Source organism: Nomascus leucogenys, chromosome 15 (assembly GCF_006542625.1).
Source record: "Nomascus leucogenys isolate Asia chromosome 15, Asia_NLE_v1, whole genome shotgun sequence".
Classification (NCBI taxonomy): Eukaryota; Metazoa; Chordata; class Mammalia; order Primates; family Hylobatidae; genus Nomascus; species Nomascus leucogenys.
Genome location: NC_044395.1, coordinates 88,493,135 through 88,509,584, shown reverse-complemented (window position 1 = coordinate 88,509,584; position 16,450 = coordinate 88,493,135). Strand labels below are relative to the sequence as shown.

Here is a 16,450-nt window from a genome sequence, read left to right as displayed (position 1 = left end):
TACTGTGCAATAGATCACCAAAACTATTCCTTTTGTATAACTGAAACTTTGTACCCTTTGACCAACATTTCCCCTTTTACCACCCACCCCACCCTCCTCAGTCTCTGGTAACCATTACTCCTCTGTGTTCATATTTTTAGATTCTGCATATAAGTGAGATCATGTGATATTTGTCTTTTTGTGCCTGGCTTATTTTACTTAACATAATGTCCTCTAGATTCATTCATGTCGTCATAAATCACAGAATTTTATTCTTTTTTAAGGCTGAATAGTATTCCACTGAGTGCATACACCACATTTTTTCAATCTATTCATCTGTTGATAGGCACTTAGATTATTTATATATCTTAGTTATTGTGAATAATGTTGTAGCGAACATGGCAGGGCAAATATCTCTTCAACATACTGATTTTAATTCCTTTGGATATATACTCAGAAGTGGGATTGCAGGATCGTCCTAAGTCTCTCACCTCCTTTTGGTCCTTACTCAGATCTTGTTGTTTTGGGGTGTTGTGTTTTGTTTTGTGGTGTTTGTTTGTTTGTTTTGGTTTTTGGGTCTTCAGATTCTAGATTATTTTCTGAGTAGTTGAGACTTCCAAATTATTGATCTTTGTTACTTTGTTTACTTTTCCTCTTTGGATGTGAACCAGTCATAAAATCAGGCCATAATTTTTAAACCTGCTATCATTGATTCCTTAAACTTGCATACAGTTAGAAAGCAGAGACTAGGATCTATCTCTGAATACACCAAGGAGTCTATGCCATCTTTATCACCTTCAGACCTGAGCTAGTTAGTTGAATGCATCCTTGGAACTATTTTTAACCCTATGGGCCTCTGAGATACAGGTAGAGACCAGCCTGGATGTATCACTTTCCACTGCCAAGGGGCTTGCAGCCAAGATCACTTTTACTAAAAATAGTTCACAAGCTAAGGCTCTCCAGTCATACCTTGATATGGTTCTGAGATCCTTTTCTATTCATTCCCATGACCTAAGCTAAAATAGTGCTGGAGGGCTTGTGAAAATCAAATCTGGGTTTTAGGATAGCGTATCTGTGATTATATATGGTTCAGCTATAGTATTTGAGTTTAAGCCAAATATCTTACTAATATTTCAGGTAAAGAGATTTTTGTCATAGTTTTGTGTATGTATGTGCCATTTAATTGTTTGGTTTAGGGTACTTAAGTGCATATGTGTGTATGTGTGCATATATTTGTGTGTGTGTTGTGTGTGCGTATGTATATATGTATTTTCCCCCAGTGTTTACCTAGTGAGTGAAACAGAATTATTAACATCTTTTTTGAATTAATACTACATGCCAGTTGTTTTGCATGAAAGTAAAACTGATATTAAAACTTTATTTTCTTTTTTAATTTCAGAGAAGTATTCAAGCATTTGTACAGATAGGAATCAAGATAATCAACAATGTCTGTCACTGAGGAAGACCTGTGCCACCATATGAAAGTAGTAGTTCGTGTACGTCCGGAAAACACTAAAGAAAAAGCAGCTGGATTTCATAAAGTGGTTCATGTTGTGGATAAACATATCCTAGTTTTTGATCCCAAACAAGAAGAAGTCAGTTTTTTCCATGGAAAGAAAACTACAAATCAAAATGTTATAAAGAGACAAAATAAGGATCTTAAATTTGTATTTGATGCTGTTTTTGATGAAACGTCAACTCAGTCAGAAGTTTTTGAACACACTACTAAGCCAATTCTTCGTAGTTTTTTGAATGGATATAATTGCACAGGTATTTGTTTCAATTTGGGATTTAATTTCTCTATCCGATTTCACTTTTGCATTAGGAGGGACATCTACTTGACCCTTCTAAATATAATCAAATTTAAGGAGCTTGTATGCTAAAAATTCTTAAGAAATTCAATAGACTTGAACCGTAAATATAGACTTTCTTTGAAATTTTAGTTATCATATATAACTTATATATCATTTATAAGTCTTTCTCTTCCAGGGCCTTACTGTGGCCCCTAGACATCTGTACTTTCAGTTGCCCATGTTATTAAACCACATGCTTGTTGCAATTAACATCAGTTTTCTCATAATCTGTATTTATAACTTTTCCTACAGCTTACCTATGTAATTATCTATTCCTGGAGAGTAGTCAGACATTTCTGAACATTTGACAGTTTCTTTGCAGCAGTTTCTCTTCATGGCACACTGAAATAAAAAGGTTCAAGTTGGTGAAGGATAGGAGACTGAGGATCAAAAAACTACCTATGGGGTACTACACTCCTTACCTGAGTGATGAAAAAATCTGTACACTAAACCCCGCAGCATGTAATTTACCCATGTAACAAACCTGCATTGTACCCCCAAACCTAAAATAAAAATTGGAAAGGGGGTAAAAGTGTTAAGATCCCATGTTAATTCTCTCATGCCCTTTAGCCCATTGTTAGCCCAAGAAGCGTCTTTAGTGCTTTTTTTGGCCTTTCAAGAAAGCCATGTTGATTTCCTTAAAAAAAAGAGAGAGAGAGAGATACCCAAGATGCAGAATGGCCAGTTATTCAATGCTTACCAGGCACTAAACACCATTATTAGTATCTTATTTTTGTAATTATTAGTATTTATGACATTTTCCCCAAGATAGCTCACAACTATAACATGTTTCACTATCTTTTCCTGATTGATTTCAGTTTTATCATGGAAGACATACCCTCTTGGTCAAGTAAGGATGGAATGTGTTTTATTGATTGGGACTGCTGTGATTCCCATTTTTAAGAAGATACTCTTTTCCTCATTCATGAAACTTCATATGTCTCTAGAGATTTTGAAATCTTCTTAACTCTAAGAAAAAAAGTAGACTCTCTGTCAAACTACTATTGAATTTTTGGTTTCTTTTTGGCTTTCTTTATATTCTTACGCTGTCTTTAAGACAGCGTAAGAATAAGCTTAAGAATAAGCCATCTTAAAACTTCCTTGTATACTAGCTTACATAAAATAGAACAAAGTAAAATATACACCATATTAATTCATCCTACTGAAAAGTATTTTTGCGGTTTGTTAACATTTGGTTTAGCAGACAGATTGGATTTATAAAAATATTTTCAACCAGTAATGATATGAGAAGTTATTGCCTTAACTGATTATTGTATTGGGTATTTACCATATGTAATTCACAGAGTGGATTTTTTTCTTTTCCTTTTTCTTTTTTTTTTTTTGACGAAGTCTTGCTGTGTTGCCCAGGCTGAAGTACGCTGGTGCAATCACAGCTCACTGCAGCCTCAACCTGCTGGGCTTAAGCAATCCTGCCATCTCAGCCTCCTGAATAGCTGGACTACAGGAATGAGCCACTGCCCTCAGCTAATTTTTTGAAAATTTTTGTGGATACAGGGTCTCACTGTGTTGCCCAGGCTGGTCTCAAACTCCTGGGCTCAAGCAATCCTTCCACCTTAGCTGTCCAAAGTACTGGGATTGTAGGGATGAGCCACCGAGCCTGGCCCACAGAGTGGATTTTTTATATGTTTGAAGACACACATGACTTTCTTGTACTGAATAGAATCTTGAAAACAAAGTAATTCACCTAAAAAAAAATTTAAAAAGGAATCTTATAAATGGCATCTATCTGGTATTTATTCAAGTACCTGCTTTGTAGCAAGCGATTTGTTAGGTGCTAAGGATACATGGCCTCTGCCTTGGTGGAGCACTCAATTGGAAATACAGTGTGATACATGCCAGAAGAGAGGGATGTGGATATGCAGCATATACTAAGGGCTGAAGTGAAAGAGTGGATGTGTCTGCCTAGGACAATGAGGGAAGGCAGAGAAAAATGATATTTGTGCTGAGCATTTAGAAGCAGGTGGAAGTTTTCCAGCTGGATCAAGTAGAGGGACTCCTCAGAACAAAGACAGCAGAGTAGAAAGGAGCAGCAAATGCTGAGAGTACTGAATAATTAAGTATCCCTAGATCACAGCAAGGAAGCAGTAGGCTGGCAAAATAAGCAGGCACCCTCTGAGTGCTTTATAATATTCCAAAGTGAGGAATTTGAACTTATGTAAACCTGGAACAATTAAGAAGGTTTAACGTATTCCAATTTCTTTTTCATAAAGATGACTACAAATTGCAAAGGATAAATAAGATGGAAGATGAAGACTAATCTGTAGGGAGATTTTAAGATGCTTTGAAAGAGTAGTTGTTAGAGTGGGGGGCCGGGGGTAGTGATACCATTTATCAGAATAAAGAATATAGGAGTAAGAGTACATTTGTGGTAACATTCCCAGGTTTTAAGGATAAGACTATAATTTTGGATTTGTAGGGTTTAAAGATACTGTTCAGGATATCCACATGGAACTATACACTAGATAGTAGATATAATAGTGTTATATGTCATAACAAAGAGTTTTGATCCCTTTCTTAAAAACTCAGTACTTGCCTATGGTGCCACTGGTGCTGGGAAGACCTACACTATGCTAGGATCAGCTGATGAACCTGGAGTGATGTATCTAACAATGTTATACCTTTACAAATGCATGGACGAGATTAAAGAAGAAAAAATATGTAGTACTGCAGTTTCATATCTGGAGGTAAGTTGGCAATTTAGATTAATCAATAGTTTTGGGAAATCATTGACATGATTCATTCAAATGATTTTATTATATAAGAGTTCTGGTGAATATATAAAATCATTAAAATTCCTTGTCTTGAATATTTGTTATGCATCTTTTTCTGTTTTTTTTTTTTTTTTTTTTACTTTGGCAAAATTTCAGACTTACAGAGAAGTTGCAACAATAGTACAAAGAACTTCCAGATACCCTTCATACAGATCCCCCATATGTTAACATTTTACTGCATTTGCTTTCTATGTGTGTGTATGCATTTCTTTCTTTCTGAGCTAGGTTGCAGACTTGTAAAAACAGGACTTTTTTTAAAATAACTGCTAAACAGATACCAAAATCAGGAAATTAGCAATGATACAATATAATTATCTGTAGATCTTAGTGAGATTTTGCTAGTTATTTCATTAATACCCTTTATTGTAAAATTGTATTGCTATATCTCTTTAGTCTCCTTAATCTGTAATTTTTTGTCTTTTATAACACTGCTATAAAAATCCTCAGTTTGGATTTACCATGATTAGATTCAGATTATGCACTGACAGTAACACAAGCAAAGTGATGTTGACTTCTTACTGCATCAAAAAAGGCTTAAGCTGTTGATTATTCCCCATACTGGGAATGTTAACTTTGATCAGTTTTATTATGCTGTGGTCTGTAGAGTTTCTCCACTTTGAAGATACTGTTTTACCTTTTATAATTAGTAAGCACTATGTATGTAGACAATGTAAATATTCCTTACTCCTCAAACTTTTATCTATTGGTATTAGTATCCACTGATGATTGGTGACTGAATCAATTACCATTATGATGGTAGATGATGGTGATTTTTAAATTCCATCATTTCTTGTACATTTCTTTATTGACTTTCTACTATAAGGAAGAGTTTTCCCCTTATTATATCAGCCTCATGCATTTTTACTTTATTCAATAGATTATAATCCCTTTCTGTAATCATTTTTTGTACGTTCCAATTGTGTAAGATTTAGCTAGTTGAGGCTTCTTCATGTTGTCTCTTGTGTCCTTTTGAAATACCCCTTCATTCTTTGAGGCCTTCTACCCTCTTAATAGTCAACAAATGGTAACTAAGTGGCAGGCACTCTAACTTTGCATTCAAATAGTGTTTCAGAAACCAGTACAGAAATATGAAAACCCTGATTTCATTGCCTATTTATTTATAGTGCCAGAAAATTTATCTCTTATTAACATCTTGTAGTTTGGTCCCTACTGAGAATTTCTTCCAAAGATTGATTAAAATCATATATGTTGCTAAAAATTTCTTCATTAGAACTTATAGATAAAACAGAAGTAAAACTCATTTTCTTTGGTTGGTTAACTGAAAAGAGTTGTTCTGAACTCAATTAGGAAAAGAGGGTGCCAGCATTCATTATTTTTTCCTTAGATCCTTTTTATAACTGGGAGAATTTTGAAGTTTGGTTATTTTCACTATTTTTATTTTTTCTTTTAATCTGCTTTCATATTATTAATGATAAAGCAGTGTATAATATGGTTTTCTACTCAAGCTGTGCACCAGAATTGCCTATAGAACTTTTTAAAAATAGGCCTAGGCCTCACACTTGGATATTTTAATGTAGTAGGTCTGGGGTGTGGCTGAGGCATCTGTGTTTTTTAAATGCTCCCTGGTGAGTGTCATACATAGACCAGCTTGAGGGCAATTATTCTAATTTTTGATTTGTTATGATTGAAGTGGGTAAGGGAAAGCAATAGTGAAGTGACTGCTGCTCATCAAAAAGATACGATTAAAAAATATTTCTTCATATTATCATTTTACTACTTTTAAGGGTTTATTACATTCTAATGCCTATCATTCATTGTAGAGAATTGTACCAGCAATGAATTATCACTATGAGCTACTTATTAGAACACAGAAGGAAATAACACAAAATAATTTTTTAGAGACTAAATTTTGTTATTTTTTTTCTTAAATCTTGTCAGTAATAGTTGTGATTGTCATTTGGTTAGCAAGTAATAAACTTTATACCTTTAATAAATTCATAAAATCAGGTCACCAGTACTACATAGAAATGTGTGTTACTTATAAAAATTACTTTTTAAAAAATGTAGATATAAACTACAGAGATGTATTCAGTATGATGCAGTAGAGTGAAGCTGTCTAGGCTCCAGTTCCTACTCTGCTAATACCTTCATGACCATGGACAAATCATTTAACCTCTCAGAGTCTTAGTTCCCTCATCATTCAAATGGGTCTCCTTTTGAAATTTATTATTAGTAATTATATGTCAAAATTAATGTAATTGAAGGATAATTGAAGCAAATACCACCTGTCCTTGAGTATGGATTTTCTGTAACATTTAAGCTCTAAAATTTAAAAAGTTTGGACTTCTTGGACATTGTGAAATAATAAATATCTTCCACAGTAAGAACCATGCCATCTCCATACAACCTGCATCTCCCAGAGTTTCCCAGTACCATGTGTTCCATATATTTCCTGAAAATAAGAAAATGCACTTCAGGTATCTTACTTATCTCTGTTTCACCATAGTCATCAAGGCAGGAATTATGAGTGAGGGTATAATGACTCCAACTTTAAGTTTCAATTTCAAACCTAGGTAATCAAGCTCTTCAATTTCCTGGAATGATAGAAAATTAATGGCAACATGAGATCAAAGGCATGAGGTGAATAAAAGTGAGGTGCTGCTTGTCTTTAGGATAAAATTCTAATAACTTTAAATCAGCAGTGTATGTGTGATGTAATCACCATTTTTTTTTTTACATCAATGCTAAAGCAATTCTTTTTATTTTAAGGTATATAATGAACAGATTCGTGACCTCTTAGTAAATTCAGGGCCACTTGCTGTCCGGGAAGATACCCAAAAAGGGGTGGTCGTTCATGGACTTACTTTACACCAGGTATGTATATAAACATCTTTTTCCCTGTTAGAATAGCAAATGTGACTATTAAGCTATTTTCACCAGCTATGCACTTACTTTCCATCCTGTTTGAGAAAAAAAAAACTAATGAGGTACAGAATTTAAATGATATGGGTATATTTTTAGTCTTATTTTGTTTTCTTTTAAAATAGTGAACTTTTTAAAAACATTTTTTAAATTTTATTTTTAAATTTTAATCTACATATGTATGTATGTACGTATGTATGTATGTATGTATGTATGTATGTATATATTTTGTGACCGGGCTATGAGACTGGCTAATTTTTGTATTCTTGGTAGAAAACGGATTTTACCATGTTGTTCAGGCTGGTCTCGAACTCCGGGGCTCAAGCAATCTGCCTGCCTCGGCCTCCCAATGAGTGAGCTTTTCTTTCAAAAATCTGCTTGAACATTTAATGTCATATTATTCTACTTAATATAGAGACTAGACTCTGCTCCTGAGAAACTAGATTTTGTCTTTTATTCTTCATATAAACACACACAATACTAAGCAGATGAGACACAATCAGTATTTAATAGGATTGAATTTATAGAAAACATTTTCTTTTACCTTTAAATCTTTCTGTTTTTTGAACATTTATTGAAAAATTTAAAGATATATTGCTGATTTTTAAATTTTTCTTCTACTTAAACTTCTCCAGCCCAAATCCTCAGAAGAAATTTTACATTTATTGGATAACGGAAACAAAAACAGGACACAACATCCCACTGATATGAATGCCACATCTTCTCGTTCTCATGCTGTTTTCCAAGTAAGAGGCCACTAGACTATCACTCTTAAAATTGAATTTAAAATAAATGAAGCTAAATTCATGAATGGTCATTTTCATACATGTGAAAAAAATCTGTCTGTAGACTTCACTTGTCAGTACTTTCCTTACTTTGTAGCTTTGAGAAGTTTCTGTCACCAAAAGTATTTATAATTGAGATTCTTAAAACAAAAATACAAAATTTCTACCTTTGTAAACATATATGAGGATAAAGTTGTAGTAATAAAAGTTGTTTTGTTTTTGCTGAAAATATTTAATCTTTCCAATAGATAATGTTATATTCACAGTAAAATTTATTTCTATAAATCTAGACTTACAGAACTAATAATTTGGGAACATACTGATTCATCTTTAAAAGATTTCACCATAAGGACCATATAAATAGTCGCATTCCTTAAGGAAGTATGATTCAGTTGGCACAGTATATCTTAGGAATACAGTTCCAGAAAGAGCTAAAGCATAGGTTAATAGCTATTATTTCTTATAGTTTCTATAAGACTAGAAGTCCTTTTAATATCCAAATGATAATATAAAGCTTCTTTTAGTATTATGCCATCTGAGATACATCTTACAAGAAATAAATTGTTATAGTTGAAAGAATTGATATTGAAGGCAATCAAACCATTCATATAGTCCCTAGTCAACAAAAATTTCATTAATCTTTTTTGTTCTTACAACTAACTCTTCGGCTATTAATAGTCTTGAGAGAAATGTTTCTCTGTGAAACTGAGATGTCTCTGAAATATCTTAGATCCTGCTTTATAAAAAAATGTAATAAATGGGTTTATAATTAAGTAATATCTTACTTTCCTCATCTTTTGTTTGCCACCTAATGTAGTTCAGATAATTCTAACAGAGTAGCTGAAAATATTTGAATAAATTATGCTTTACTAGGCAGTTGAAAATGACAAGTAGACTTTACTGTATAGTCATGTGCCGCATAACGACATTTCAGTCAACAACAGTCCACAAATACAACAGTGGTCCCGTAAGATTACAACAGAGCTGAAAAGTTCCTCTTCATCTAGTGATGTCATACTCATCATAATGTCGTGGCGTAACACATTACTCAAATGTTTGTGGTGATGTTGGTATAAACGAACCTGCACTGCCAGACATATGAAAATATAGTACATACAATTATGTACAGTACATGAGACTTGGTAATAAATGACTGTGTTACAGTTTATGTATTTACTTTTTATTGTTATTTTAGAGTATGCTCCTACTTATTACCCCAAAAGCAGTCTGCTACATTCTGTTTACCAAATCTATGAATTTTATCATTTTCTCTCCTGTTTGATTTATGATATTTTCACAGTGAGGAAATCACCTAACAGTGCAATTCTCAGAAAGTAGCTATGTTGTTAAGTGATGCAAGACTGTACTACCTTTTTTATATATGATATTTTAATTATTAGGACATATACAAGTTTGGGGGATTAGAATAAATTTACTCTTCAGTTTGGATCAAGATTCAAATTCAGCTTCTCTTGAGGGGCAATCTCTAGATACATGCAAGGCATTCTAACGAGTAGCTTTGGTTTTTTCTTAGGAACATTATTTCTATAGGACCTGTGTTTCTAACCATCACCTCTGATAATTCCATGTTCTGGTTCAAGGGGTACTAGAATACAAATGGAAGTTTTGATCTTCTATCAGGTCAAGAGTTATTTTTCCTCTGGTACACATATAGAAGTCTTTTCATTTTTATATTTTTCTCAGCTATAGTGATTACTTCTAGTGCTCTTAAATATCAATTAGATTATACCTTGTTCAGTTGTTTTTTAAAATGAAAATAATTTTGATTTTGTGCTCTATTAAAATATATATTTCCCTTTTAATTTTGTTAAATCTTATCCTCATTTTTTTCTATTTCATAATTTCAAAAAGATTTACTTGCGACAGCAAGACAAAACAGCAAGTATCAACCAAAATGTCCGTATTGCCAAGATGTCACTCATTGACCTGGCAGGATCTGAGCGAGCAAGTACTACTGGTGCTAAGGGGACGCGATTTGTAGAAGGCACAAATATTAATAGATCACTTTTAGCTCTTGGGAATGTCATCAATGCCTTAGCAGATTCAAAGGTAGGCATTATATGTTTATTTGTTAAATAGTTTGAAATATTGAAATAGATAAGAAAGATATTATTTAATGTGATTTTGTTTTAAACGTCTGGTATATATCACATTTCAAGGGTATATCAGTAATGTTAATATATAGATCAAAGACCTCAGAAAACCTAGTGTATTAAACTGATTTTTATTTCTTTTTTAATTTCCAGTTTTATAATCAGAATTGGTTAAATGGAAAGTAATGAATACCAGATTGATAGTTAATATTTTATGGTACATTCTCATCACTTATTTTGAACTTGATTTTTACAGTGATCACTATACAGCAAACATGGTGATTAAATTGGCATGAAGACAAACTAACCATATTTTTAAAAAACTAAATTCTGTTGTTTAGTATTTTATATATTATAAAATAGGGTTAAGTATTAAAGAGTGTTGGTTTTTTTTTTAAGAGGTGTTTAAGTTATAAAATGTCATGAAATTACCTAATAAGATAATGTTTACTAGATGCTTTTGGGTATATTTAAATATAGTTTACATATACCGTATGCCAGAAGTGCTTACCTAGAACACAGTGTATTTCACAACATGGATATTTGTAAAAATGACATCCTTTCTAAAAAGTTATAATATGGCAATTTAAGTTAAACCGTACTTGAAAGCTTTAGCTTGTTAAACCATTCAAAAAGCTCATCACTGGTCATTAGAAAAATGCAAATCAAAACCACAGTGAGATACCATCTCATGCCAGTTAGAATGGCAATCATTAAAAAGTCAGGAAACAACAGATGCTGGAGAGGATGTGGAGAAATAGGAACACTTTGACACTGTTGGTGGGAGTGTAAATTAGTTGAACCATTGTGGAAGACAGTGTGGCGATTCCTCAAGGATCTAGAACCAGAAATAGCATTTGACCCAGCCATCCCATTACTGGGTATATACATCCAAAGAATTATAAATCATTACTAGAAAGACACATGCACACCTATGTTTATTGAAGCACTATTTACAGTAGCAAAAACCTAGAACCAACCCAAATGCCCATCAATGGTAGACTGGATAAAGAAAATGTGGCACATATACACCACGCAATACTATGCAGCCATGAAAAAGGATGAGTTCATGTCCTTTACAGGCACATGGATTAAGCTAGAAACCATCATTCTCAGCAAACTAACACAGGAACAGAAAACCAAACACTGCATAGCAGGTTCTCACTCATAAGTGGGAGTTGAACAATGAGAACACATGGACACAGGGAGAGGAACATCACACGCCAGGCGGGGCCTGTCAGGGAGTGTGGAGGCTAGGGGAGGGATAGCATTAGGAGAAATACCTAATGTAGATTACAGGTTGATGAGTGCAGCAAACCACCATGGCACGTGTATACCTATGTAAGAAACCTGCACGTTCTGCACATGTATCCCAGAACTTAAAATATAATTTAAAAGTTAAATTTAATTTTTTAAAACAAAAGCTTTGGCTTGTTAAACTGTTCAAAATTTTACCTTTGATTTAGAATAAAGTATATTAAAATAATTGGGGCAGGTTCTTTTTTAAAAAAAGGCAGATTACTGAAATCACATGAAGATTGCAAAAGCAAGATGTCTTTTATATTCTAAGTTAAAATCTCAAACTCGTAAGCAGACAGCATGATATAGAGACAGATTTTGTAAACTTAAGCCATTCGTAAGAATTTTGCCATGTGAACTAATCTTTATTTTTTTAATAATGACTCCTATTGAGTCATTTGTGAGTCAGTGTTTAATGTATGTCTTGTACATGTAAAATCACTTAAAATAGCACCAGCAGTGCACATTTCACACTGTTTGGGAAAGACTGCTATGGTGGAAGCACATTGCTACTGAGAATTGGGGGAACTAGGACCTATTTCTAGCTCTTTGAACTACTAGATTTGTGACCCTAGTTAAATCATTTCGCTTTATGCTTAGCTTCAATTTCCTCTTCTGCAATATGAAAGATCTACATTGAATAACATTAGGTTGCTTTTAGCTTAATATTGTAAAGAATCTGTTCTTATATAAAAGTTCTACTTTCTGGAAAATTTATTTGTTACTTCAAAATCAGAAACAAAACTTAACAAAATTTATTTGTTACTTTTACTTTTTTCTTTTTAGGTAAAAGAAAATCTTGAAGTATTAGGTTCTTTTGGAACTCTATAGTGATTTCAGGAGAAATGTCTGTAACATTGTAATTATAATTTATTTCATATCGATATTAGGTGGTTATTTAAGGATAAAAGTAGCTCTAAGCCATGCAGAGTTCTTATTATTCCTCTAGTATATTTGTATAGGACATCTGTTTACTTTTGTGTTTTAATTTTTTTCAATGATTGGAAATATTTTTAAATAGACATTTTCAAATAGTTTTAGATTTACAGAAAAGTTACTAAGATGATACAGAAAGATTTTGTTAAAAATGCTCCACACCCGGTTTTCCCTATTGTTAATTTTTTATATTAATATGGTACATATATCACAACTAATGAACCAATATTAATGTATTATTTTATTTTGAACTAAAGTTCATACTTACTCAGATGGAGATATTTTTAAATATGATGTTTGTTTCATATATTCACTGAATAATCCTGTAAGATTCTTTGTCATCACCTCAATCACCAATTATAAGTCTGGACAAAATTGGGTAGTGCTTAAGTTCTTATAGTGAAGTGTAGGGTCAAGCCCTACGGGACTTGGCAGGTAGTTCTCCCCGTGTGCGGAGACAAGAGATTGTAATAAATAAAGACACAAGACAAAGAGATAAAGAGAAAACAGCTGGGCCCCAGGGGACCACTACCATCAAGACACAGAGACCGGTAGTGTCCCTGAACGGCTGGGCCCGCTGATATTTATTGCATACAAGACAAGGGGGCAGGGTAAGGAGGGTGAATCTTCTAAGTGATTGACAAGGTGAAGCAAGTCACGTGATCATAGGACAGGGGACCCTTCCCTCTTAGGTAGCCGATAACAGAGAGAGAGATGGCGCATACATCAGTGTTTTCTTCTGTGCACTTAAAGATCAAAGACTTTAAGACTTTCACTATTTCTTCTATTGCTGTCTACTATGAACTTCAAAGAGGAAGCAGGAGTACAGGAGGAACATGAAAGTGGACAAGGAGCATGACCATTGAAGCACAGCACCACAGGGAGGGGTTTAGGCCTCCGGATGACTGCGGGCAGGCCTGGACAATATCCAGCCTTCCACAGGAAGCTGGTGGAGCAGAGTGTTCCCTGACTTCTCCAAGGAAAGGAGACTCCCTTTCGAGGTCTGCTAAGTAATGGGTGTCTTCCCAGACACTGGCATTACCGCTTGACCAAGGAGCCCTCAAGCGGCCCTTGTGAAGGCATGATAGAAGGCTCACCTCTTGCCTTCTAGATCACTTCTCACAATGTCCTTTCAGCACCTGACCCTATACCCACCAGTTATTCCTAGGTTATATTCGTAATGCAACAAAGAGTAATATTAAAAGCTAATGATTAATAATGTTTATAATAATGATTGATAATTGTCCATGATCATCTCTATATCTAAGTTGTATTATGACTATTCTTATTCTAGCTATTTTTTTTATTATACTGAATCAGTTTCTGCCTTCAGTCTCTTGCCTCGGCACCTAGGTAATCCTCCGCCCACAGTGAAGTGCTAAAGTGGTAGCAGGTTTGCATTTAAATGTGGAAAATGACATAAGATCTCTTTTTTTGTGCTTTCAGAGAAAGAATCAGCATATCCCTTACAGAAATAGTAAGCTTACTCGCTTGTTAAAGGATTCTCTTGGAGGAAACTGTCAAACTATAATGATAGCTGCTGTTAGTCCTTCCTCTGTATTCTACGATGACACATATAACACTCTTAAGTATGCTAACCGGGCAAAGGACATTAAATCTTCTGTAAGTCTGTTTACTCTGCCTTTGTTGTGAAGGTATTGGCTGCATATGATTTTTATAATTCTAATGAAAGTATTAATTAGGGTTATGTTTCTACATGATGAGTTAGGCAGCTGAGGGTTAGCAGGGTCTTTGCTAACCTGCATAGTCGAACATTAATTTAGACAGTTAAACCAAAAAGCACCTTGATTATATATATAAAATAGATACAATTATTTGATCTTTTGGGTACTATGGTACTTGAGTGGCTTTCTCCCTAACCTCTTTGATGTCATGGCATATTGTATTTGGATGGCACCTTGGAGTAATCAGTCAAAGCTTGAACACATTTGTTGCAGCCCAGGATGATGCTCTGCTTTAGCTGAGAACCAAAACTTTCTACCTGAAAATCTTGGATATGTTAGTTAATCTTTCCAAGCCTATTATTTCATCTGTAAAATAGGTACAAAGGTTATTTTTTAAAAAGTCTTTTCTACATAATTTATAGTCCACATTCATGGTGTTGATGTACCAATCTCTGTATTTCTCCAGAAATATAATAATAATAATTGGTTACATTAGTATTTTTGCCAAAGATGTGGTGTACTTCAAAACATGTATATCAAAACATGTATGTTTAAAATTATAATATATCAGGGTTGGAAAAAACCTAGAGTTAAGCTGTTGTGATGACTCCTCCTCTTCTCCCTTTCCCCTCTGCCACTCTCCTTAAGTGTCTGAAGATGAGCATGTTATTGTCATCTTAAGAAAAATGTTCCCAGGCTCATTATATAATTAATTGTAAAAGGTCATACTATATGGGTATACAGAAAGGTTTGTAACACATGATTTTCATGTAGCCCTTACACTAGCCCCTTGAGGAATGAATTCTTAGCTCCATTTTACAGATGAGTAACCCAAACATCAAACAGTTCGAATTCTAAGTCAGGTTAAGTGAGAAGTAGGCAAGGTCTCAATATCAAGTATTTGGATTTATATGTTTAATATCCTCTCTACTATACCATAAATGTCAAGGGGCCCATATTATGATAAAAATGTTAAAATATAGTAAGAACTCAGTGAAAACCAACTGAATTCCTGAAAGGGTAGCATGAAAAACTATCTCTGCATTTCTTAGAAGTCAAAGGAATAAGAAAGTAGGGAATTTTATTATATTGTGATTACATGCTTATAAATACCTTTTCTCAATAAAGTAATTTCTTTATAATTTCATTTACATTATTAATGTGCTCAGCAGATCCTCTTGTCATAGATTTTAAACATGAGCATAATTATCACAAATTCTGAATTCATGGAACTCAATGAAAATACAATGTCATTTTATTCATGTGTTTATCTCTGTGATTATTATCTCTCTATAAACAATCATAATTTCTATCTTTCAACAGTTGAAGAGCAATGTTCTTAATGTCAATAATCATATAACTCAATATGTAAAGATCTGTAATGAGCAGAAGGCAGAGGTATGTCTGTTTACATTTTTATGGTAGTCTTGCGCAGTTCTTCATTTATATAATTTTATAATCTTAATTGTCCAAAAATTTAACGTATTTTCCTATTAAAATTAAAATCTGGTTAATTCAGTTATTTTTTACAGCTAAATTTGGCTATGGCCATGTAAATGACTTCTTTTGTATTTTAACTAGTGATTTCTCTCTACTAGATTTTATTGCTAAAAGAAAAACTAAAAGCCTATGAAGAACAGAAAGCCTTCGCTGATGAAAATGACAAAGCAAAGTTAATGATTTCAAACCCTCAGGAAAAAGAAATCGAAAGGTAAACATTACATTAAGATCTAATTTTGAGGAATTTATTGTTTTAAAATTTTGCTAAGTGTTTTATGTTAATTATCATTTGTTATGTCTTTTATATGTACATACATATGTATGTTTATAATCTTATATATACACACATACATACATACATACATAACAGGCTTGACTCAGAGATATTGCAGATTTAGTTCTCCAGACCACTGCAATAAACGAAATATCATAATAAAATGAGTCTCACAAATGTTTTGGTTTTCTAGTGCATATAAAAATCATGTTTACACTACACTATAGTCTATTAAGTGTGCAATAGCATTATGTCTGAAAAGATAATGACCTTGCTTTAATTTTAGACATACTTTATTGCTAAAACATGCTAATGATAATCTGAACCTTCAGCAAGTCATAATCTTTTTG

The 16,450-nt window shown here is 33.4% G+C and overlaps 1 protein-coding gene across 1 annotated transcript in view; it reads left to right on the top strand.

Moving 5' to 3' along the window:
• Window positions 1-16,450, top strand: part of KIF18A (kinesin family member 18A) — an 86,221-nt gene that overhangs the window by 8,738 nt on the left and 61,033 nt on the right. Inside the window, exons 2-9 of the mRNA XM_003254357.3 lie at window positions 1,379-1,749; window positions 4,380-4,537; window positions 7,355-7,459; window positions 8,143-8,253; window positions 10,165-10,362; window positions 14,088-14,264; window positions 15,650-15,724; window positions 15,925-16,037. Of these exons, the coding sequence (XP_003254405.1) occupies window positions 1,425-1,749; window positions 4,380-4,537; window positions 7,355-7,459; window positions 8,143-8,253; window positions 10,165-10,362; window positions 14,088-14,264; window positions 15,650-15,724; window positions 15,925-16,037 (1,262 nt within the window). The 5' untranslated portion in view covers window positions 1,379-1,424. The remainder of the gene's footprint in view (window positions 1-1,378; window positions 1,750-4,379; window positions 4,538-7,354; window positions 7,460-8,142; window positions 8,254-10,164; window positions 10,363-14,087; window positions 14,265-15,649; window positions 15,725-15,924; window positions 16,038-16,450) is intronic.